Source organism: Lytechinus pictus, chromosome 17, assembly GCF_037042905.1.
Source record: "Lytechinus pictus isolate F3 Inbred chromosome 17, Lp3.0, whole genome shotgun sequence".
In the NCBI taxonomy this organism is placed as follows: Eukaryota; Metazoa; Echinodermata; class Echinoidea; order Temnopleuroida; family Toxopneustidae; genus Lytechinus; species Lytechinus pictus.
In genome coordinates, this window is record NC_087261.1 from 4,542,550 (window position 1) to 4,569,742 (window position 27,193).

Here is a 27,193-nt window from a genome sequence, read left to right on the forward strand (position 1 = left end):
ATGTATTGTTTAACCTTAAAAAAAAAAATTATTCTGTAAAAGGGCACATATATCATTAAAAAAGGGTATACTTTCCATTTAAAAAAAGGGCATTTTTCCTACTGGGAATTTTTGGGGAAAGTGCCTCCCTGCCCCAAGGAAAATCTTGGGGGTGCAGGCAGCACCCCAGGGGAGCGTTTCATCAACATTTTTGTCCGACATGCATGTTGTCAGATCTGACATCTTTCCTTGATTTTGATTGGCTGATAAGCAATGTTACTATGGTAACTGTCGGATAAAATAGGACTTGTCGGATAAAACGTCTGACAAGTCCTTTCATGAAACGCTCCCCCGTTCCCAGGGCCATGGAGGAGGCAGAATATGGAGATGTGAGGCTAATTAAGCCTGCGTTCAGAAGCATTATTTCGTTACATCCCCCCCCCCCATTTTTACACATCTTCAAGAATACCTGGGGTGCTGCATCCCCTTTAACCTTTCTTTCCTAGAGCTCCCATTTCTCTTCTTTCACTTCCCTTTCTTTTCCCTCAGCTCCCTTCCTTTTTTTCTGATCTCTTTTTCCCGTCCTGGTTAATGTCCCCACTATACCTCTCCCCCTTTTTTGAAGATTTTCAGGGGGGAGGGTGGCATATGTGCCGTGTACCCTCGATCATAGATCTGCCACGTACCGTTACCAGCAAGGATTGCTTATTAGCTGACAGTGCAACGCATAATATGTAGATCGCGGGAACGATTTTCTAAGAGGGGGTATATACTGTTTTTTTTTGTTTAACAAAAATTTGACAAGCCCACCCCACACAAAAAAATAGTCTCCACTTCCAAAATATTGCAGGTCGGTGATTAAAAAAAAATCACAAACCCCCCAAAAACAAACAATTAAAAATCCTCCCCCCAAAATAAGCAAAGAAACAAAATAATAGCAAAGGCCTTCATTCCAGATTAAAAAAATAATGGCAAGCAGGCAAAAAAAAGAAGAAGATAATAATAAGCTGAAATTATTCAGTCCCGAATGAAGGCGTTTTTTTTGTCAAACCATTATGTAGGAATATGCTACCCGGGTATGCGACTATCGCACATGTATTAATTTGGTAAACAAAGCCGAATGATTTTAATGATAGAATACCAACCAAAAAATTGGGGAGGGGTGCTTCAGTCCTCCTCTCCCCACCTCCCCTCCGGTCCCCTCCGCACACGCTTCCCATGCATGCCCATAGATATACTAATAACTAATAGCGTAATTAGTATACATCTCTTTGTGCATGCCATACAATGTCGGAAACCCCTTTTTTATCATTGAAAATTGACAACGTCTGATCGTAGACTAATTTAGATCCCGCGCATGTGTTGCAAAATTCTACCGGCTGGTATCATAATTTCGTGAAAGATTGTACTGATTCTCTAATTCGTCACTGATATAATTTTTTAAAATGGTAAAGTATGAATGTTCATATTACGTAGTATTCTATGTATGATTTTTTGAGAAAAATATTAAACTTAACTATGAATTAAAGGACTGTTAAAAAGTAGTAAAAAAGCTCATGACACAGAAATAGATACGTGGGAACGCACGTCAATTCAATGCATTGTGACTGACGTGACTGTCATTTTGTGAATGTGTGATTTCTAGTTCGGTCATCGGTGTTGCCTGTGTTTGTGTGTTGGTGTTGAGATGAGAGTGTAAAAAGGCCACTGACCGAGCTGCAACACCAATGAAGCTGGGTTCAAAAGAACGATACCGATTGCATTATCGATAGCTCATGTGACGATTGACGTCGTGCCTCTGCGCTGCACTGCTAAATCTTTATCATGCGTGAAGTTTATCATTACGAAAGTTAAATCGGAGCTAGACTCTAGAGAAATGGATTAAATTCTCATCGTACAGAATACCGGCAATGGCAATGCCAAGACCAGAGTGGGGGGGGGGGGGGGGTAGTCTTGAGGACTCCATGATGATGTCTTTTTTAAATACTTTGACATATTATAGGCCTACTTCTTCATCATTGGATTGGAGTCTTGAACCCCAGTTCATATATGTATAAGAGACATGTAAACAAAGATGGATTTCCTAGGGAAATCCATCTTTTAATATAAAAATCACGTAAATTGTTGTGATTTTATTAATCTCTACACCTTCCTACGCCTAATGCGTAGGAAGGTTTAAAAAAATGGTCAATTAAAATGTTAGAAAAAGGTTTCTTACCAGACCGATCTCGTGTAGATCCCTCGATCCACATGTACACAACGCAAATACAATAGGGTCGACCCTTGAACCGCTTATGTATAGTAGTAGTAGTATTTATTTCCGTATTAAAAGCACAATTATATACAATAAAATACGGTGGATAGCCCACATTCAGCGTGACTGGCACAGTAGCGCTGGTCTTCCGTGGGGTCCATAACATTTAACATTAACGTATAATTTAGACACAAATAAACCACATTAGAATAACAGATGTACAGAAGAAAAATGAAAATGTAAATATCAACAGTAAACATTAATAAGAAAAAAAAAAAAAAAAAAAAAAAAAAAATTAAGGGGCGCAAACCTAACAGGGAATGGGGGGGGGGGTACCGGAGTCCATGTGCTACAGATCAACAATCTTAGATTTGAAAATATTAATACTAGGGGATGATTTGATGTGAAGAGGAAGGGAATTATAAGCCATGGCGCTTTTATACTTGAAGGATCTTTTGAGGTAATTTGTTCTTGGTTTTGGTAATTTAAATTTGGTTCCGAAACGGGAGGGATACGTATGTGATACTAACTCAAATTCATTTCTTAAATATTTTGGAGATAGATTTTTCATGATCTTATACATGAGAATAAGGGAATGATCGTTTCTTCTTTTGTCCAACAATTGCCAATTTAGTGTATCATGCATTTCCAAAATAGATATATGAGATTCGGGTTTAATTTGGAGTATAATACGACCTGCTCTGTTTTGCAGTTTTTGAAGGCGGTCTGTGTATTTCCTAAAGGATGCATCGTAAACAACATCACCATAATCAAAGTAGGGGAGGATCAATGAACTATATATTAATTTCAGGATCGATTCACTTAAGGATCGCCGCAATCTTCCCAGAAAGCCGACTAATTGACCTATTTTTTGCAACATGTTGTCTATATGCAAGTTAAAATTCAAATAATCATCAACTATGATGCCTAGGTATTTGACATGATGAACTTGTTCTAATGGGGTATTATTTAAGGAAACATGAAGGACATTTTGTTTAGAAATCATATTCTTGCTTCCGATGAGCATACAGACCGTTTTTTGACAGTTAACACTTAACTTATTCTGGCACATCCATTGGTACATATTTTCTAAATCTGAGTTTAGGGCCTCGTTGATTCTATCTATGGAGGGGTGTGAAAAATACAAAACGGTGTCATCCGCATACAATTGGATATGACATGTATTAATACATTTCACTAGATCATTGACATATAATATAAAGAGCAGTGGCCCCAGGAGTGATCCCTGGGGCACATGGCAGTTAATAACTGATTCATAAGAGAGTTCCGAATTGATAAGAGTCCTACAAACCCGGTTTAACATGTAACTTCGAAACCATAAGGATGGTGTGCCAGAAATACCTAAGTTATTCATTTTTTTCAAAAGAATATCACAATTCACGGTGTCGAATGCTTTTTTTAAATCGACGAAGACGGCCCCAATGTAATGTTTAAGATCGATTGAGTGAAACCAGTCATTGGTTACCTTTAGGAGAGTGGTAATGGTTGAGTGCCTTGGCCGAAAACCGGATTGGGCAGGTGTCAGAATATCATTATTTCGCAAAAAATCTAAAACTTGCCGTTGGACAACCCTTTCCAGTATTTTAGATACGCAGGGCAAAATTGAGATGGGCCTATAATTCGAAGGAGAATTTTTATCGCCACCTTTGTGAATTGGGATAATCTTAGCTTGTTTCCATTGTTGCGGAAATATACCGCTTGACAAAGATAAATTAATCAACTTAGCAATACTCATTGATATCTCCATAGAGCATGCCTTCAAGACAAAGACAGATATCTTATCAACACCGACAGACTTAGTGTTTTTAAGATTTCTTATGATTTTCAAAACATCATGTTCGTTCACCTGAGTGAATGCAAAAGTCTCATTTGTATAATTACCATCTTCTGTATGGAGGTTCATATCGGGTATTTCACTGGCTAATTGTCTCCCTACATTTGCAAAGTAAGTGTTGAATAGGTTAGCAGTTTCAGTATTACAATCCGAATTAGACGAAACTGTGAGATTTTCACGTTTTTTATTCGGAATAATGGACTTTAAGGTTTTCCAAGTCTGTTTTGGGTTTACCTTGAGATTTGTAAATTTATCAGAGTAATACCGTTTCTTTGATTTCCTTACTTCATTTGTTAACTTATTTCGTAATATTCTGTACTCGCACATAAGTTTATCATCTTTCAGTTTGCAAGCTTTTCTTTTAAGTTTGTCACGTTTTTTCATGAGTTTACAAATATTTGCATTCATCCAAGGAGACCCCTTGGTACTTATTCTTTTTGCAGAGCTGCCAACCATTACGTTTTTGCCGTAATCATTACGTTTTTTCATTCAAATTCCGGCATTATGGTTTTTCTTTTCAAATTACGTTTTTTGACAATTTTGATAATGTGTGTACAGAATTGTATGTATGTGGAGTGCGTGTTGAGCCCGAGATGAGCCTGGTACTTGCGCGTGCGTAGTCGCCCGCCGGCTGGTTTTCCAACGCACTTTAATAATTTGATAGCGTGCACGTACATATACGTTAGTTGAATATGCGAGCGGCATGCATGGTACGAATCGCGATGTATAGCGACTGGTAAATACGTCTGTAAGGATGATGACGTCATCCAAGATGGCAACTTACGATGACAAACGAAAGGATCGAGGATGATTATGTTTTGACGGGCGGTACTGTCTGGTTAATTTTCATCAACTCGTATCAAACAAATACGATGAATTCGGCTGTGAAAAGACCTGGAAAGCTCTTCATTGTCCCCTGAAGTAATAATTCTGGGTGATATTCAACATTTATTGATAGTTTTACATGATTTATACTAGAGAGATGTCCTACTGCCTTTGGAATTCATTAAAAAAGTCGGCACTTTAGCATTCAGTTTAGCAGGAATGGGAAGATTTCTTCCCCAGTTCTGGCGGCCTAGATGTCTGCTCTATAGTGCTGTCACTGCTGGGGATGATTGAGTGTGCGTGCAGTGTGATTGAGGCTGAGCTGTGCACATGGTGAAGTGATTTACGATGGGACTTTTGTGGAATGATTTCAACTTCTTATCTATACCTAGATCTATTTGAATTTTAGATTAGATTGATTTATGAATAATTTTTCTATATTTGTGGAATGTTACATGTACACTTCCATTTTATGACACTTTAATTTTAAAGGGTACTGTTTGGCAAAAACAATGTTACTTCGGAAGAGAAGTCTGAATTGATGTCACCTTTTTTTTTTCTTTCTCTTAGTCTACAATTTGGTAGTTTTGTCAGGAAACTCAACATAAAACAATTAATTATTTTAGAAGTGGAAAGGAAGCCCTAAAAATGTTCACCAGAACTGATTTTGGTGCCCCTGAATTCCTGAAAGAATTTTTTCTTGACAGATCTTCACTTTGATAAGTGCCGGAGTAGGTTGCACTACAAAATGAAAGGCCTACTTGTCATTTTTAGAAAAATTTGCCTAGGTGCCCATTTGACTAGAATAAAAGTGGCCTTGATACCCCTTGAAATTTTGGGGCATCCAAGGCCACTTTGCTGGTTGCCCCAAACTGAAAGTGCCCATTTAAAAATGGCCTTGCCCCTCTCAATTCTTAATTCAAGCCCTGCTACTGACTTAATTAAAGTTGGTAGATTATATCAAATGGCCCAAGACTAAGCTGGGTCCAATTTGTAACACTCCGTTACTTAGCCCAGACTAGGCCTAGAGATTAACTTTTTTTAAATTGTTCACTGCATACATACTTTTTGCATTGGATGTTTGTCGCATGTGGTTTTAAGGTTCGTTTTAACACATTCCTTTTTTTTGTTGGAAATTCCTTTTTTTGGCCATAATGATTCCTTTTTCTGCTTGCACAAGGTTGGCAGCTCTGTTTTTGAACGATTTGGCATGTGTTTGTCAACAACTTGTAAAAACATATTTTGCCATAAATCGACAGCATCATCAACTGAATTACATTGATCTATACTTTCCCAATTCTGGTTACGAATATCATTTCTAAAGTCATCAATATTGAGCTTGCTGCAACTTCTGAAAGTGATAAATTTTGGCTGAGCACAAATCTTAGAGTTCCAGGTCAGGAAGCTAATCGAATGGTCACTCATTCCGTTATGAATTACACCATGATTCACTACGTTTTTGGTGTTGTTTGTTAATAGGTGATCAATCAATGTAGCAGAAAGATTAGTGATTCTTGTTGCTTCTTTGGTATTAACTTGGACCAGAGAATAAACATTATTTATATCAATATATTTCTTGGTCATGCTTGATAAGGGTTTAGCTAGGATATCACAGTTTACGTCACCTGCTATAACTATATCACAATTCATTGTGTCAATAACGCTTAGAAATCTTTCATACAAATTAAAGATTCCAATATCTGAGGATGGTGGTCTATACCAAGTTGATACGATGAGAGGTTTTGAAAACTTGAGGTAAATCTTAATAACAAGTGCTTCTAAATCATCAAGGAATTCATGAATCATTTTTTCAAAATGTAATGAATTGTGGAGATAAATGGCTACTCCACCACCCTGTCGAACTCTGTCTTTACGAACCAAATTGTAATCGTCAATCATAATTTCTTTATCATAGATAGATTCATCTATTTTGGTTTCATTAATTGCGAATACCTGAACCTTGTTAGTCTTAACAAATGTTCTCACTTGTTCAATGTGTCTTAGTAGGCTGTTAACATTTAAATGGGCGATCTTAAGGCCATTACCACGTAATTCTTGGTAGTATAAACCATGAATACAAGCAATGTTTCGGTGGGTAGTATTTGTACTGACATTAACTGACTCTGGAATAGTGATATTTTCCGATTCATTATAGAAGGGCATGTCCTTAAAAATACAAATGTTGCATTGCCAACCGAAAAAGTTCTCTGACTTGTCATTGTAGATCTCTTCAGGAATACCAGCACAAATGATATGTAGCCATTGATTGCATTTGGTACACTTCAGTCCCTTCTGATTGTTCTTAACCGGTTTCATACAACAGGCACATGGGTATTTGTAGATATTGAATTCCATTTAGGGGAGCCTATGATACAGTCACATACAAAAAAAAAAAAAAAAAAAAAAAAACCCACTAACAATAACAATAATAATAGTGAGTTATCTGAGTTCTAAGATAGCAGACCGGGTCATGTAGAGTTCAAAATGGTTGAAGTTTACACTCAGAAACGCAGAGGTTAACCAGGATTTGTTTAGTGTCGAATCATTGAACTGTTTTAACGAGACCACCGTCCAAACTCAGTCAAGTCCGATGGATTATACATTTTCCGATTAGGGACAGTAGATGGCGCTAGAGTTCCTATATTGTTCTGATGATGGACAGTAGATGGAGCTAGAGTTCTTTCATACATGGTTAATTCCGTGAGTGCGTCCGGTAATTCAAGGCGTTGACGAAATTCGGCAGAAATGGTAATGTGAAGCCTTAATGGACGAAATAGGGCAGCTTTGATTTTTAACAGAAGAGTTTATCTCAGGTGCGATGATGCGTTGAGTCGAGGTGAGAACATTGGAATCCGGATCACCAAGATAAGAGATACGAAGACAAAAAGAAGGCGTATAATCACAATACAAAAGCGGATATAGGGCGTTGACGAAGTTGAGCAGACTTGGCACGATGCAGCCTTAGTCGACGAAGTAAAGTAGCTCCAATTTTCACAAAAGAGATTATCTTAGGTGCGATGACGCGTTCAGTCGTTGAGCCAAGGTGAGAAAACACTGAATCCAGTTAAGATAAAAGGCACTAAAGAAGGCGTATAATCGCAATACAGTAGCGGACAATTCAGGGGATGACGAGTTCGAAGACGAGAGGGGTAAATAGACTCTGTAATCCCTTTTTCGGAGAATATATTATGATGTATTCAGTTTGCACAGATCACATTCCTTTGTGATTGAGACTCTTTTTTTCGTGCATTTTATAATGCACAGAATTCGGCCATCTTGGGTCCAAAGAGCATCAAGTTCATCTCTGAAACTAGTTTTGACTTTCCAGAAAAGTTCAGATCTTGTTTTGGTGAGACTCTCATGAACAAATATAGCGTTGTCTTTTGAACCCCTCAAACTCTTTCGATTTCTGTAGATTTTGTCCCGTATGTCATAACTGGTGAATTTCACAATTATTCCTCTACTTTTACTCTCCTTTCTGGGCCCTAATCTATGACTTCTGTCAATGTCCTTTGCATCTAGTTTTACATTCATCCTTTGATCACATAACGCGATTATAGTTTCATTGGTGTTTTCACTCTCAGATTCGTTAATACCGTGAAATATTAGACAGTTTCTTCGTGTATACTGTTCTGAATCATCGTGTTTCTCGAGCAAGGTTTGGATGTGAGTCTTAAGGGAAGCAATTTCATCATCTCTCGATTTTAGTTCAAAGTCCATAAATTCATGTACATTTTCTGTCACGTTCTTGGTAATGACGGGTGTGATTTCGTCAACAAGAGTCTTTTTAAGAGCACTTACCAATTTGTTAAGCATGTCGTCACTCTCTAACACTTTATTTAGTTCGGCTCGTATAGTGTTGGTTAGCTCTTCGGCTTGTTGTTTCGAATTGCGTGTATTCGGTGGAGGAGCCATGATGAGCTTATAGATCACAGAGGTATCAGTCTTCCAAAGGTTTTTTCACTCCAAAAGTATGGCACAAAACATAAAAAATCACACCCTTAAGAGATCCAAGCAGTATATCGAGAACATGAAAGTTCATTGTGGTGACTATACATGACCAGGATGTCGGTCGGGAGACATTCAGAAAACACGTCCGCTCATGACGAAGAGTGATGAGTGTATGTATGATGTACATCCGGTTAGCGATGTCGTTTTGAAGAACAATTTATAGATAAAAATTATTATTTCACAAATACTAAAATTTGATACGTGATTATAAATAATTAGTAGTATTATACTAATTATTTATATTATATATGACCGGGGCTTCAAGACTCCAATGATGAAGAAGTATATGTCAAAGTATTTAAAAAAGACATCATCATGGAGTCCTCAAGACTAAGGGAGGTACTCGACCAAAAAAGTGGTAGGTATGTGCCGTTGGCCATATAAAAAACGGGGGCTCTGGAGCGGGCTTATTGTAAAAAGGAGGGTCCTCGGAACTACAAATGTTTGTGAAAACTGGGGTCCTTGGAATGGGTCGTCTGCGTGTGAGTGCGTATGCATCCCTATGGAACTAGTCCGGCGGCATGGGCGCCGGGTGCGCTCGCGCAGAGGCGATGGTTTGACAGCGCTCTGCGGCTGCTTTTCACAAAAAATGCAGCTAATTGTAGCGGATCATTGCGGCCGGAACGATGTAACGAAAAATATGCGAAGTTTTGGAACGGATTTCTTTGTTTGTTTTCCTCAATAAGATAAAAATGCTATGCCTTGGAACGGAACTTTGAGTGTTAAAATGGGGGTCCTCTCCGCGGCACATACCCACTGTGCATTATATACTGAGTGCCCCCCCCCCGGGGGCAATGCTTTAATTAATTTAAGAATTCAAAAGAGTAAACACTATTCGGCAAGACTTCCATATGTCCCCTCCACTAATATTGAAAAAAAAAAATATGGAGAAAGTTTATCAAGAATAAGACTATAAAGAGATTATTAGATATTCCCAATCCCTTGCCCGGGAGTTGGCACTCGTTGCCGCGTACCATTCGCCTTACAGCGAAAAGTATTGGGTGAGACTGTTCTGAGGCCAGTGCCACTTCCAGTCTCATTTCTAGGTAGTAACGATGGAAGTAAAAGAGTCTGACTTACCAATTTTTGTGTTGACCCAAACTAGGGCTGTTATCAATAACGATTCTATCGCTAGTCTTGTCGATAATCGCTTGTTTTTTGCCACTTAGTGATATCGATAACGTTTCTTTTGTCGATAATACCCGCTATAGGGACACGGTGATCTTCCGCGATTTCACAGAATGCAAGGAAATGGCCTATTAAAAGTGGCTTTTCAAACGGAAAATAACGGAAAACATATTTTTCCTCAAACTGCACAGGCCAGCAACAGAAATTACTCCAAAATCTCAGCAAAATACTTACCAGCCACAAAACATGATCTCACCCCCATTTCGCAATAATAATGACAATCCAATCATCGTGACTGCACTCCACTCTATTTCGATCGAATCGAAAACATCACAAGCACACTTTTAGCGAAGGACCAACTAACGTACGCGTAGAAGGCAGCACACAGCCATGTGTTACTGCCCTCTATGTCCGAAGATGTACAGCACGATATCAATATGGCAGATAGGCGAAAGACGTTGACTGCTCAGAACGATATTAAAAAAGCCCCAAAATTATTGACAGAACATTATCCAACCCTAAAATAATGCTAGAAATGTGAAAGGTGAGGATGTATATTTATGCTAAATATGTTTGTTAAACGATGTTATGTAATCGTTTACATCCGATGAAGGCGGATTTTAAATCATTCCTGGTACAGTGGCAAATACAAATTTTGATCATGCAAGTATTGTGTCATTGCTATAATGCATAAAAAATGCATATTGATTATGTTTTTTTGTGGATAGTTATCGATATCGATAAAATATTTTCAGCGATACATCGTCAGAGAATTTTCTTAACGATAATAGCCCTATGGGACATACTCTGAACTCTTTACTTTATCTTTCTTCCAGAAACCCATTGCTCTCTTTGGACACGAGAGGTCCATCACACAGATCAAGTACAACCGTGAAGGTGACCTTCTATTCTCCACCGCCAAAGACACCTCACCTAATATCTGGTACTCCATCAACGGCGAGAGGTTAGGAACGTTTAATGGTCATGGAGGAGCTGTATGGTGTATTGATGTTGACTGTATCCTTTTAATACCAAGGCCACAAGACCCAGATTGTGGATGTATGTGCGTGTGTGTTTGTTTGTGTGTTTGTGTATAACTGAGATTTTTCAGACGTGTATCAATCAGGGCCCAGTCTTACAAAGAGTTGCGATTGACCTGATCAATCTCAAGTATGTGGAAATCCATCTATGTCAACATCTTTTCTTTAGGAAATTTACCCAATGTCCTTAGCAGCAGCAGCAGCAGCAGCAGCAGCAGCAGCAGCAGCAGCAGCAGCAGCAGCAATAGTAGTAGCAGTAGTAGTAGTAGTAGTAAGAAAAATATTTTAATTCCTTATGTTCTATCAAAAAACAGAATTCATGGAATTCATATACATATATGGGGTAGATGCACTTATATGATATCACAAATCAAAACCTTCAAATTTTCATAACTTTCTTCTAAATTCTTTGATGACTTTTCATCAAACCTTTACCAATATTTTTCCTTATTTTATATATAAAACCAACAATATATTGTCAGGGTAAACTGCCCCCTTTTTGCAGGCCATGATAATCGTTTTACCCACATTGTGCTGCACTCAACCCAAGTGAGGTGATTGGGTACCTGTCAGGATCAATTCCTTGAAGGCACCAAGCACCTTTAGCAGCTGGAGCTATAACCGGGGTAATATTTATTGCACCATTGAATGGGCTTGAACTTGATAATCGGTGCCTCATAAACGCTATCCATGTCTTTCATTTCCACCCTATTACATGCAATTTGAGCATGAAGCTCATCTCTTGTGGTATTTATACACCTTAACTACCCATCTTACCAGGGGATTCACGTAAAGCAATTACAGGAAGTGCAGACAACACTATGAGAATGTGGGACATCAAAACTGGTAAGAAAGATTTGTTTTGTTATAACATCAAATCACCCCCTCAATTTTTTTTTCCATGTATCTTCCCAAAGCTTATCCTTGGGAAAGATGGTGTCTACATTTATATTGCTGAGGGAGTGATAGCTTGTCTCATCTACTGGATCTCAAATGTGATTATTCGTTTATATTCCACATTGGAAACAATCTGATTATAGAAAGAAACAGGATAATAAGTGACACCTAAACAGTAGCATTTTGAATATTGTGGCAAACAACTTCTATAGTGCAGTATACACCAGGGAAAATTTTTTTTTCGGGGCTACTTTTTGTTTTGAGCTCACCAGCCCATTTTCGCTACATAATTTACAGTTTATATTTTAGATCTTTTGTAGGAGTATCAGGGCCTCTTTATTGATTTGCCATGGCTCTGTAATGCATGTGTAATGTGTAGATGAAAACAGGGTCTGAAAAACCTAACTTAAAGGTAAAAGACAGTAGTTGCAGCAAACAATTATTTCATGAGAAAATCTTTTAATTGTCAAACTATTATACATCTAGATCTGGTACATTAATGTAAACTTATCTTTGTAAAATCATGAAATCTTAGCTCAAAATCGATAATTATAATGATCACTAACACAGAAAAGCATATTTGGGACAGTGTATTAATATTGCTTCGAAAAATACCTGACATTTGATGGAATTCCGTGCTTATTTTGCTCATTTCTCAGCAATTACGCATTTTCTTCCAGAGCTACTTGGCACATTTTTTAATTTACATACAACACTTTGATGGTAATCTTATTTATAGCTGCTGTTCGAACTAATTTTGAGATCAGTGCCACAACTGGTATTTATCTTTAAGAGCATGCATGTCTTTTATTCGCCCCTTACAGGTAAATGTACAGTAGAGCTGGAATACAAGTCAGCTGTAAGGACGTGTGGGTTCAGCTACAGCAGTAATTACTTCTTCACTACCACAGATCGTACTATGGGACAGACTAGTGATTTATGTGTGTATGATGAGAGGGATCCCGATCAAATAGGTAAACCTTGTGATGAATAGCTTCATGCAACCTGTAAGATTGTTGGCTTATAATGATCTATTCAATTATCTTTAAAAGAATGCCTTGCGATCAAGTGCTAAACTTTGTGCAACCTGTAACATGAAGCGTATTGGTTGATCATACAGTCAATATGTTATTTTACAAATGATGCACAGATGTGAATCCATCAGTCGGTTTTGTGAGTATAAGGTAACTATGGAACTGTAATAAACCCACTCGGCTGTGCTTCGGTGGGTTTAGACTAGTTTTCATAGTTACCGCATGCTCACTAGTCCTACCGATGCATGAACAAACTTGTGTATCATTTGTTTTATAGAATGGTAGAATTTTTTGGCGAAAAAACTGTTTTTTTTACAACCATGATTACAACCAAGTAATTACCGACGCATGTTAGCCATGCATCCAGTAAATTTGCCATGCATAAATATTTACAGTACACATTGCAAATTTACCGGTAGCATGGCTAGCCATGTAATTACTTATGCATGGTTACCATTCTTTGTCGTATGATAATTAATTTAATGAGAAGGAAAAAGTTAAATCTTGTAATCAATTGCAAAACTTGACTCAACCTGTAACACACAAGCTTATTGATTGATCATACAGTCACTTTGTAGTATTGTTTGCTAATGATGATCATTTAAATCAGTTTAAGAAATCACCCTTCTGATCAGTCGCCATAAAGCTCCTACTATGGGGCTATGTAGATTGATTCACAACTTCATAAGGTGCCTTTTTTGTTTTTCTCAGACAAGTTTCACTAACTTTTGAACTGAAGATTCTCATTGGCAGAGAGCAACTTTGTCGGTGAAAATCACTGACAACATTATTAAACGCTCCGCTGTTCTGTCATCTGGATATTTTTCCCTTAATTTTTAGTAAATGTATGTTGTAATATTTGTAATGAAAAATTAGATACGCGATAATGAAATATACATGTATAATTTCAAGAGAGTGATGAAAATGACTTTTATTATACTATATGTAATTTTCTGTATAAGCTGTGATTTTCGCGTACATGTACATAATTTTTGGCGAATCGCGGGGATCCGGACATTTTCGAGGGTTCTTGAATTCGTGATTGGAAAACACTTCCACAGCATTTCAGAGAAGCAAAAATAGTGCAGAAAATGTGCAAAAATAAGCTCCTCGAAGCCCCATGCTGATGTGTATTTTGTACATAAATATGTCCCTGTAAAGAGCAGAAAGCGTGGAAAAAAGTGGCTTGAATTAGCTTGAATTTCACTTTTTTGTACCTTTAGATCTGAAAATTCATCATGTCACAGTTTGATCTGTAAAGATGTTTATATCTCAATAAATAGAGTAAAATTCACAAAGCAAAATGCTGAAAATTTAATCAAAATTGGATAACAAATAATGAAGTTATTGAATTTTAAAGATTTGCATTATTCCGGTGAAACAGTTCTAGGCAGGTCTTTATGAATATTCATTAGGTGTGCTGATCATGTCATATCCCCACTTGTTCTTTTGTTCTTTTAATTTAAAATTCAATAACTTTGTTATTTGTTATCTGACTTTGATGAAATTTTCAGCATTTTGCTCTTTGAATTTTACTCTATTTATTTAGATATAAATATTTTCAGCCGGACCATCCCTTTAAAACCCTTGGTCATGTGACTAATGAATATTAATGAGTATGCAAATAGCTGCCAATGTATCCATGTATAAAGAGTCAATCGGATGACACTAAAATCAAATTATCTCATGGGAAATACATTGTAATATTACAGTGAGTGAATAAATATTGATAAAGGCTCTGGTTTTGTTTGAGAAATTTAAGAAAGTGAAATTCTAGCTAACTTTTGAATTACTAACTGAACTTTCTCAACCTTATTTTTTATACATATATAGGTGCTTATCTCAATCTTTTTCACCACACAGGACGTTTGCAATTTAGCAAAGCTAGAGCTGTTGGGGACATTGGCACTGATTACAAAATTTTTCAATATTCTTTTTGTGTTGTTGAATTCGCAGCTGATGTGCGGTACGGTGCTCATTGTCACACAGTGTATAATTGACTGCTTTGTTTGTTCATATTGACCCTTCAAAATATTTATATATTTATGATAATAAATCAAGTTTGGGAAATAGTGTTGAACCATGCCTTTCCAAGCATTCAATATTATACAAATAATGAATGTTTATGAGTGCAATGGACAGAATACTTCATGAGGTGAAAGATGAAATGATCCATTCAACGAGGCGTAGCCGAGTTGAATGGATCATTATTTCATCTTTCACCGAATGAAGTATTCTGTCCATTGCACGAATGAAAAAACATTCATTATTTGGTTTATATGACACCTAAAAAAGGCCCTTTTTTCATATGAAATTCATGAATTTCGATGCAAAACATGCTCATGCAGTGCGAGTTCGGTCTGTTGATTGTTACGTCATTACAACATGCGCACTGCTGGTGCATGAGCTGCAGTCTCGGTGCGCGAGTGCAATGGACAAAATCGTATGGATCCAAAATTGCACGATGAATGGATCTAAAATTGCACGGTCGATGACGTCATTGTAAAATGGGCTGAATGATCGATATCAATTAACCAATCAAATCACAAGAATCTATCTAGGTGTCATATAATAGATATTTAATTACACTGTAGTGTCATTAGATTTGACCCTTAAAAAGGTTGACTTTGTTATAAAAAAAATGCAATCATTACTGGGGCCCGTTTCATAAAGGACTTTCAACTGTTGTAACTTTGCCATAATGGCTACTACCATGGTAACAGGGCTTAGCAGCCAATCAGAATTAAGTTTCATTTATTTCTCCTCAAGAGATCAAGATGAAAATACATTACAAAAAATAGACAATGTAAATACAATGAACATCAAATTTAAAGAAAGTGAGGAAGGTAATGACCAAAAAGGAAGAAACCTTGTGTGAGGCCAAAAAATCAAGGTTACCATGGTAGTTTCCATAATGGCAAAGTTACAACAGTTGTAACTAATTATGAAATGGGACCCTTGAGATTCACACAAGAAATGTTGTTTAAATTACTAATACATTTTTTTGATAAAAATAATATATAGGACTTATAATCTAGCTGAATCCACTCTGAAGAGTGCTCAAGGTGATTTTCAAGAATTAAGAGGAATTGAAAAATGTTTTGATGATTTTTTTATTTTATTAGAAAATAACAACCCATTCATGAGGATACCGATGGATACATCCAAGATCACATCAGCAATATGGACCTTTCAAGATACTGCTATCTTAACTGGTCATGAGAATGGGGAACTGACGCTTTGGGATATACAGGTACTTATGAGCTATTAGTATTACACAAAAATTAATTTTGATTTTTTAAAGGTCAAGTCCACCCCAGAAAAATATTGATTTGAATAAAATCAAACTAGCATAATGCTGAAAATTTTATCAAAATCGGATGTAAAATAAAAAGTTGACATTGACATTTTGAAGTTTTGCTATTTTTCACAAAAAAGTGATATGCGCAACTCGATGACATGCAAATGAGACAGACGATGATGTCCCATCGCTCACTTTTTATTTTTATTTTTTATTGTTTGAATTATACAATATTTCATTTTTTAACAGAACTAATAATAAAAATCAACTTGACTGAAACATATAGTATTAATCAATGCTAATTCCACATGTTCAGGGAGGAATTAATCGTTGTTTCACTTGACAATGAGGAGAAAACTATAATATTTCATATTTTTTATATAATGAAATACAAAAGAAATAGTGAGTGGATGATGTCATCACTCTCCTCATTTGCATACTGACCAGGATGTGCATATGACTGTTTTGTGAAATTAAGTGAAACTTTAACATGTCATAACTTTCTTATTTTACATCCGAATTTGATGAAGTTTTCAGTGTTATGCTAGTTGGATCTTTCTCTTTTTATTCAAATCAACTTTTTGTCGGGGTGGACTTGTCCTTTAAGTAAAAACCTTTTCTCTTTTTTTTTCCTTGTCAATTTTTTTTTCTGACCAAAGTCACCTTCACTCATCACCCCCTCATCATTCCCAGAGCCCGGCTGTCATAGATGATTTGACGTTAAGTAATGATAAACGATTCCCTTCATCTGACAGATTTGTGAGTTTAATACATGCTTGCAAATAGTGCCTTTAATATAACTACCGTTAAAGATACATGTAAATACCAGTTGTTGTAACGATCTCAACACGAGTTCGAACAGAATCCAGTGAAATATTTACACAAGTGTTTGTATGTATAAATAAAAAAAATTGTGCCAAATGACTCTGGAAGAAAGTGTGGAATTGCTGACAAAATGAGCAAAATAAGCACAGATTTCCAACAAATTTTGGGAATTTTCCCATACAATATTATTACATTGTCCCACGTATGCTTTGTTGCATTAGTGAACATTAGAGTTATCGGTTTTCAGCTAGGATTTTATGATTTCCCAAAGATAAGTTTACATTAATGTACCAGATCTGACTCTGGAAGAAAGTGTGGAATTGCTGACAAAATGAGCAAAATAAGCACAGATTTCCAACAAATTTTGGGAATTTTCCCATACAATATTATTACATTGTCCCACGTATGCTTTGTTGCATTAGTGAACATTAGAGTTATCGGTTTTCAGCTAGGATTTCATGATTTCCCAAAGATAAGTTTACATTAATGTACCAGATCTGACTCTGGAAGAAAGTGTGGAATTGCTGACAAAATGAGCAAAATAAGCACAGATTTCCAACAAATTTTGGGAATTTTCCCATACAATATTATTACATTGTCCCACGTATGCTTTGCTGCATTAGTGAACATTAGAGTTATCGGTTTTCAGCTAGGATTTCATGATTTCCCAAAGATAAGTTTACATTAATGTACCAGATCTGACTCTGGAAGAAAGTGTGGAATTGCTGACAAAATGAGCAAAATAAGCACAGATTTCCAACAAATTTTGGGAATTTTCCCATACAATATTATTACATTGTCCCACGTATGCTTTGTTGCATTAGTGAACATTAGAGTTATCGGTTTTCAGCTAGGATTTCATGATTTCCCAAAGATAAGTTTACATTAATGTACCAGATTTAGATTTGGGATCACACATGGAGTTCAACTGATTAATCCTTATACTTACCTGCACTTGATATTTTTCATATAATTAGAAATTTCCTTGATTTTTCAATTCTCATTTGCAACCCATGAGGAAAAAAGTAATCGACTCACAAGCCCCTCATAATGAATGTTGAATGGCACTTGTATTCTGAAACGTGCAAATTTTGCTCTCATGCTTTGAAGTTTTCTTTACAGTGGACATATGTGCCTATTTTCTATATTTATGTCAATTTATAAAATGTATAGTTTCATGATGTGTCGAGTGCATGTACAGTAAATAAGACACATTTTCTTAATGGACAATGTGAAGAATGAGAATGACAGTAACAGAATACATTAATATGTATTAAAGGTAAATGCTAGTTTTGGTAACGTTATCAAAATGAGTTCGTACAGAATCCAATGAAATGACCACCAAAGTGTCTGTTTGTATTAAATAAAACATATGTGCCAAAGGATTCTGGAAGAAATTGTGTAATTGCTGAGAAATCAGCAAATAAGCACAGGATTCGGGTAGAGCGTCGGGGCCCGACATTCGAAGCAATAATTATACACTGTCCCGCGTGCGCTTATCTGTGTTGGGGATCTTCAGCCTGAACATTTTTCAGCGTAGATTTCAAGATTTCACAAAGTTCAGTCTATGTAACTGTACCAGATCTAGATCCTCGATGATATACTGACAATTAAGCCTTGTTTTACAGACTTTCTCATGAAATCAGTGTTTACTGCAACTACTGGAATTTCTCTTGAAGGCTCAATCTGATTCTTGCGCTTGTAATAGCTTATGAGGTCATATTTGGTGGGGGGATACAGCTTAATTATCGCACATGTGCGATTTGTCTAAATGCCATAAATTATTAAAGGCAGGAGGGAGGGAAGTTATTAATTGACTAATCAATTGAAATATATATGCAAGAAACCCTGAAAGTTCTCCCTGTTCTAATCCCCAGATGCGAGATTCCATAGGATCAACAATTGATATTCACCAGAAACAAATCAATGACATTCAGAAACACAGCAAGTACGACATGGTTATCACAGCGTCTAAGGACTGCACATCTAAGGTGAGATAGATGTAGTTTTGTTTGACTACCGGTATTTTCTTTGGAACTTTGAGAGTTTTAGAAGATGGTGCTTGAGTGAACATAAAATGCATAGGGATTCCACTCACCTTATGTTGTGTGCAATATGTCTGTACTATGACTTAAACATGTACGTTGTGCTAATATGTCACCATGACACTATCTTTTTTTCCTCTGCACAGCATATCACATATCTTTTGAGGCCAGGGTGTTTCGTAAAGCTGTTCGTAAGATACGAATGACTACGCACGACTGGTGATCCTTTCTTGTGCTATGTGATATCCCTATAAAGTACATGTAATAGATTTATGACATAAAAACATGTTCCAGTCGTGCGTAATATTGTGCGTAACTTTACGAACAGGTTTATGAAACACCCACCAGATTTATGATATGTGAATATGTAGTTCTGAATCCATTGTACTCATACATGAGCACCTGATGCACACACATACAGCTTACGAAATGATGCTGTCTAGCTTCTGGACGGTTGACCCATAAAATTTACTGATAATATCATCAGAAGGCCCATTGATCAGTATCAATCACATTTTGTATAGTCGGTCACTCAAATTGTCTTTATTTTTTAGTAGGTTCAAGTTGTAAAACAATGTCCACTTGGACTATGAAGCAATAATTGAACTTATGTTCTTGAGTAATATAAAAATAATTTCCTTTTTTAAAACATTTTTTTATTATGTCTTGTTTCTGTATTGATCAGATCTACTGAGTTACCTGATTCTGGAAAAAAATATCGGACAATTTTGATGGTATTGTTCTTATGATATGTTGGTTGTTTCTCACAATTTTATCGACCAGTTTGTTGAGTAAACTGAACAGGCATGTTCCCCCGACTAAAATCAGAATTCTGATTTTTAAATACTTTTTTTTTCAGAATTAAATTTTTTTTTTCCAGATATTTTTGACGGGAAATCCTTTGCCCAAGAATATTCTCATGCTGTTTTTTTCATGCTTTTTTAAGTCAAACGATAAAATTATCAAGCAGACTCATCTTGTAAAATCACTTTCGATTTCTTCACTATGCAAGAGCTTGTAACCCTGACCAGGGCACCTCGGACTTCGGCGGTGACTTAGCGACCCTTGGCTATTTTTCAGATTTTTTTCAGAGGGAAATATCATGCCTGACTGAATGATTTTAAATAGAATCTTGCTCTCTATTTTTGATAGTTTATTATAGTACCAGGTATTCATGCTAAATGAATAATTCATTTTGCCTCATTTTTGTTTTGTTCCTTGTTCAGCTAATTGAATTACCTGATCTTACTCTTCTGAAGACGTTTAAGACAGAAAGACCTGTTAATTCAGCTGCTTTATCCCCTATTAAAGACCATGTAAGTATTATCATTGCACCTAAACCCAACCCATCCAGGAAAAAAAAGTTTGTGTTACCTTTTATTAATATGTTATCTCATATAAATATATGTTATCTTATATTAATGTGTTAATATCTCATATCAATAATAATAATAACAATGTGACTTATAATGCGTCAAATCCACTCTGTAGAGTGCTCAAGGCGCTTAAAGAGCTAAGAGTTAAATTTAAAAAAAAATATTAATGTGTTATCTCATATTAATGTGTTATCTTAATAATGTGTTATCTTATATTTATATTATATTGGATGGCTCAGAATGGAATACAATAAATATTCCAAGAGTTCGGGAAAATATTCCACGAATTGCAGATGAGTGGAATATTGGCCCTAACGAGTGGAATATTTCTGGTATTTTATGAAATAACGCCATCCAATATAATTATTATCATCTTTCCCACCCCCCCCAAAAAAAAAGAAAAGAGGGAGAAATTTGATTTAACAAGCCATATCACTTATCACATTATCACTTCATAGGATCAATTTTGGTCGTTGACATGCGACTTGCTGTAGTTCAGTATGACGTCATGGAGCGTAGTTGTGCTTTCATCGTTATACGCGTTGTATATTGCACACGCCCTAAACTGTTGAATAAGCTTTCATATTCATTAGCAAATTTTGTACAGGAGTCTATGGGATATTCGTCGGATTTCGGTCCTTTTTAGGGATACGCTCTCATACTGCACGGGCAATTGATGCAGACCAAAATTATGCATTTTTAATGCATCGCTAGAACACTCTATATAGATGATAATAATGTGTTAAATCATAGTAATGTGTTATCTTATATTAATGTGTTTTCTCATAGTAATGTGTTATCTTATATTTCTGTGTTATCTTATAGTAATGTGTTATCTAATATTTCTGTGTTATCTTATATTAATGTGTTATCTTATATTAATGTGTTATCTGATATTAATGTGTTATCTGATATTAATGTGTTATCTGATATTAATGTGTTATCTGATATTAATGTGTTATCTGATATTAATGTGTTATCTCATATTAATGTGTTATCTGATATTAATGTGTTATCTGATATTAATGTGTTATCTCATATTAATGTGTTCTCTCATATTAATGTGTTATCTTACAATGTGTTATCTTATATTAATGTGTTATCTGATATTAATGTGTTATGTCATATTAATGTGTTATCTCATATTAATGTGTTATCTCATATTAATGTATAATATCTCATGTTAATGTGTTATCTTAATAATGTGTTATCTTATATTAATGTGTTATCTTTACAATGTGTTATCTTGTATTAATGCGTTATCGTGTTGTTGCTATGACAGGTATTGTTAGGAGGCGGTCAGGAAGCCATGGACGTTACGACTACTTCAGGGAGGGTTGGTAAATTTGATGCTCGCTTCTACCATGCCATCTTTGAGGAGGAGTTTGGCAAGGTCAAAGGTCATTTTGGTCCAATCAACAGTGTAGCTTTCCATCCTGATGGAATGGGGTAAGTTGTTGAATAGAGAATATCACAAACGAAAGTCAGTCAGTCAATATTCTGATAGGATTCGTGTTTCAAATTGTAAAATGTAATTGAGAATTTTTTTTCTTTTAAGGATGACCTATGGCCTGTTTTGTAATAAATTGTAAAAATTTTACATGGGCAATTTGGTGTATTGTGATTATTGTTTTCTATGTGTGTGTGTACAAATATTAGGGGTTTCCTTCTCTGTGTAATGTATTCTAAATTGAAAGCATTCATCTTTGACCTCCCAACTATTCTGAAGTTTGATAGAATTATCCAAATTCTATCCATTTTTGATTTTACCACACAATTTCTATAGGGATCGCCGTGCATTCCTTCTTTAGCGCAAAATCATTCCTGATTTTAGTTCAAATGCCTGCAAAGTTTGAATAGGTGCATAATGTTTATGTGTTGTGTAATTAATTAAATCCAGTTCAAATTCATTTCCACAGATTAAGACAAATACAAGCATCAAATGCAGCCCAAATGCTTTTAAAAATAGCTACAGTACATGAATACATAGGGGATTGTAAATTGTGTAAAAGAATAAGATTATCTTGATTCAACAAAAAGTGATGCCAGTTATCGCAAGACAGAAAAGCAAGACAAAAAATAGCCTTTTTATTTCCTCAGAATGATTTAAAATGTTCATCCAAATTGAAGTGTGCATTTAATCACAATTTTAAAAAATGTTAAAAAATCAATTTGTTTCAACCTTCACCGGTGTCTTCTTAATTCCCCTCTCTCCTTCATAGTAGTTCTCTTATAATGTAAAATTTCTTTTGAATTAATTGTTTTTATTTCCCTCCTTTTTTTTCTCACTAACAGATTCAGCACCGGCGGAGAAGATGGCTACGTCAGAGTCCATTCATTTGACCCCAATTACTTTGAGTTTGAATTTGAATATTAGCCTTCCCTGTACATTTTATTACATTTTATTTCCATGTATGTACAGACTTTCCTTCCACTCATCATAATGAATACATACGGAAATCGCAGGATGAATTCTTAACCTGTTGGAGACTGGTCCCGCACATATATGGGCTAGAGTCTATGGAAACAAGTGTTATAGCAAACTCATGCAGTATCAAATGGGTTAAAGACATCGCACATATTGTGCCCTACCGAAAGTCAATGCTGCATCTTTTTTTTGCAGGAATGCTGTAAGCATCTTATCACTTATCACACTCATCGTAGACGAAACGATGGGAAGTGCAGAGAAAGCTGTTGCGAAAAGACGCATAGTGCCTCAATAGTGGAATTCAAAGGCGCGATGTATCTTTCACAGGGGCTTCTCATCAATGTGGCTAGGATGAATGTGAGGGTCAGTGACTAAAGGTCAAGTCCACCCCAGAAAATGTTTAATTTGAATCAATAGAGAAAAATCCAACGAGCATAACGCCAAATTTTTTTATCAAAATCGGATGTAAAATAAGAGTTATGACATTTCAAACTTTCGCTTACTTTTCACAAAACAGTTTTATGCACAACCCAGTGATATGCAAATGAAAGAGTCAATGATGCCCCTCACTCACTATTTCTTTTGTTTTTATTGTTAGAATTATACAATATTTCAATTTTTACAACCAAGTGGCAATTAACTAATGTATATGTTTATTTCAATTTCGTCTAATGCCAATTCGTCCAATTGCCAACTTGTCTACTATTATTTGGTCTACCATCAAATCGTCCACTATCCACATGGTATAATTGCCAATTCGTCCACTCACCTTTTTGTCTGTCTAATAACCAGTTGGTCCAATAGCCATTTAGTCCATATATAAGTGTTAATTGTACAAAATGAATGAAAACGAAATGGATATTAGACCAACTGGTTATGAGACGAAATGGTCATAGACGAAATGGTAATTGGACAAAGTGATGATTGGTTTGGACCAAATGGTTATTACACAAAATGTTGATGGATCGAATGGCATTAGACTAAATGAAAGTAGACCATGTGGTGAGTGGGTGAGTTGGCAGTAGACAAATTTACCCATGTATACATACAGGCCTAGTGATCTCACACTGAACCAATGCCTTCAAGGGGCCCATTTTATGAAGGACTGTTGTAACTTTGCCATTACGGCAATTACCGTGGTAACAGGGCTCAGCAGCCAATCCCAATCAAGGTTTCCATGGCTGTTGCCATAATTGCAAAGTTGCCATAATTGTAACTTTTTATGAAATGGGGCCCCAGGTATTAAAGGGGAATCCAACCCAAATAAAAACTAGTTTTTATAAGAAAAAGATAAATCAGACAAGTTGATATGTGAAAGTTTGAACAATATTGAACAAACAACGAGAAAGTTATGAATTTTTAAAAGTTGTAAATATTGGTAATCACTTTACTCATGGAGACTTCAAATTGGCCACATATGGGATGTCATAGTGATGTAAGGCAAGGACTACTCTTCCATGTACTCCACTACATATTATGGCTAAAATGTCATTTTTCCGAAAAGTTATATTTCAAATTACATTTTTCTTTCATGAGGACATTAAACAATATACTACCTGGGTTATATTTAGATTACTGCCCCAGGGAAATAGGTACTTAAGAGAAAACCACAAATCCCTGATAATAAAGTACATGGCTTATGGGAAAGTTGTCCTTGCCCCTTGTCATAATTTACTTACCCAGTTGCCAATTTGAAATCTACATACTATTAGTGATCCCAATTTTAAAGCAGCTATAACTTTTTTATTGCTTGTCCGATTTCTTTCAAATTTTCACCATTCTGTTTAATGTATTTTTCTCCTTCCCAACACAACATTTTATGGCCAAGGCTGGATTCCCCTTTAAATCTCTAGCATTATTGGTCTTTGAACTTTGCACCCCTGAAATGTTTGTTTATCATATTGCACTAAATTCATGCTTGTTGCAAGAGTTTGAAAGAACTGTTCTGTATGTCAAGTTATTTTATAAAAAAACAGGGCCCCTTTAAAAAAGGTTGCCATCCAATTTGTAAATTCCATAGAATATAGCACTCTAATTTTATTTGTCTCTGGGCACTGTCACCATTGTAGTTACTATTTGATAGAGCTCTACCGTTTGATATTAAATGTATCATACCGGTAGTTCAAATTTTATGCGATGGGACAATCAAAGTAGCCATTACATTGTCACACCATACAAAGACAAGCATGAACTAAGTTCAATTTTGAGAAAAATGTGCATTTATTATTGGACCTCTTTGAATGTAGAGTGTTGAAAGAAACATACACATGAAATGTACATGTATGTAAAAACCACCTCTGTGAAGTCAAACTTTTTCTTCAACATGCCCAGTCATTTATTAGAACATCAAGCAACCATTAGTTGGCGCTGCACAGCGGCTGCCGGGCCCACGATCAATTGGGCAAAGCAAATTTTCGGAGTATTTCACTTCATGTCTATTTCGAACAATAAATTATGGATTTTCATTTTTCATTTTTTCATTATCCATTAATGACCTGAAGTTTTATTGATCAGAGTCTGATAATCTTCTTAGGAAATTAAGATAAGATTAGAAGTTATATTTCCTATGATGGCAAGCCAGTTTACAGTAATGGCCAAAGTCGATAAGAGTCAAAAGTAAATGAATTATGATGGACCAGTTATATTGCCACTAGTTTTTGAAACCGACTTTGTGCATGTGTGGTCGATAGTGCTGATTATGTTTTGGCGCTTTTTTATAATCTTGTTTTATTTTCACAAAGAAACATTCAAACTTTTGGATTAAAGATACGAAAAAAAAAAATGGGCACCTGAATTGATTGTTAATAACTGGTATTCTAAAAACATAACATTTTTGTCGCTGTCCATCTTCTTAAATTAATAAAGCCAGCTATCAGTATCAGGGGAGCTTTCCATGAAGCGTTTTGTCTGATATTTACAAAGATGGATGTTATCAGCTACTGAATTTCTTTGCATCAGATTGGCTGTGGGAAAATTAGTCATTGGAATTCACTGACAATGCTCTTCATGAAAATGCTCCTCGGATTCCTTCCATTTTGTCAGATACAATTTATGATAGCTTTGTTTATCTCATATTTTATTTAAAGCATTTGTCTGGTTAGTAAGTTATTTTGTACCTATGTCAGTCTCTGAGCTCTATTTTCTGTTTATTCCCCATAATGTAATAAAGAAATACTGTAGTATGTATCAGAATGTTTTCACGTGTTTTGTCAATTTGTTTTCAACCATTACACTAGTCCCGAGGTGGGATTAGCCTCTAGGTGAGGGTTCTTGCTTACTTTCCTATTATTGAACTAAAGAAAATGACTGTCAATGAGTATGGCTGCCATAGAGACTATCATTGCGAGTTTATTTGCAAGAGTGTGGTCTCTAAATATGATATGATTGTCTGTCCTTTGCTTGTGAAGATGACCACAACTTCTTGTATCACAAATTTAGATGGAATATATCATATGACCATTGGCGGCGGAAGCCTGAAAATTTAGGGGGGACCACCAAATTTTTTTGACAAGCAAAAAAAAAAAAAAAGTTATCAACAAGAAATTTAGGGGGGATCGTCCCCCCACCTCAAATTTAGGGGGGGACGTCCCCCCCCCGCTTCTGCTGCCTATGCATGTGATGTATGGAAGACAGGCAGCAGAATGGTTTTGAAGGGGGGGGGAGGAGGGGTGGGGCTGACCATGATAGAAAGTCACGATCAGACGGTAATTTCATGTTTATGGAAGAGATGCTCTCATAATTATGTCACAATATTAAAAAAATTTAATAATTCTGTTTTTAAAATTTTCATCAAACCTTCAATTTTTTTATTGTGCTGCTGCATAAGACAGAATTTCGATATTGGGAAGTCTAAAATGTAATCATTTTTTCTGTATGAAATTATTCCATTTCTTTTAATATGGGGGGGGGGGGGGGTGCTCGTGAATTGATCGACAAGATTTCAGAGCCAGGGGCCCGATTCATAAAGGACTTGGAACTGTTGTAACTTTGCCATTATGGCAACCACCATGGAAACCTTGATTATGATTGGCTGCTGAGCCCTAGTTACCATGGTAGTTGCCATTATGGGATTTGGGGTGGCACGCTAGGGTCGGACAGGGTTAGGGAGGGGAAGGGAATTAAAGAAATATAGATAGGGAGAGAAAGAGAGTGAGAAACAGGTAGAAAGTAAGAATTAAGGGAGGGGGGATGCAAG

General features: G+C 36.0%; 1 protein-coding gene across 1 annotated transcript; it reads left to right on the forward strand.

Moving 5' to 3' along the window:
• Window positions 1-1,309: 1,309 nt before the first annotated feature.
• LOC129280802 (eukaryotic translation initiation factor 3 subunit I-like) lies at window positions 1,310-26,190 on the forward strand. The gene is made up of 9 exons (XM_054916810.2): window positions 1,310-1,427; window positions 10,889-11,069; window positions 11,873-11,938; window positions 12,814-12,963; window positions 16,149-16,276; window positions 19,027-19,140; window positions 20,421-20,510; window positions 21,853-22,019; window positions 22,866-26,190. The coding sequence occupies exons 1-9, from the start codon at window positions 1,425-1,427 to the stop codon at window positions 22,945-22,947; spliced, it is 981 nt and encodes a 326-aa protein (XP_054772785.1). The 5' UTR covers window positions 1,310-1,424; the 3' UTR covers window positions 22,948-26,190.
• The last annotated feature ends 1,003 nt before the right edge of the window (window positions 26,191-27,193 follow it).

Excerpts from the sequence above, each read along its gene's own strand:
- LOC129280802 (XM_054916810.2), top strand. Across the intron at positions 16,277-19,026 it reads TGACGCTTTGGGATATACAG|ATGCGAGATTCCATAGGATC; the intron begins GTACTTATGAGC and ends TCTAATCCCCAG. Across the intron at positions 20,511-21,852 it reads TATCCCCTATTAAAGACCAT|GTATTGTTAGGAGGCGGTCA; the intron begins GTAAGTATTATC and ends TTGCTATGACAG.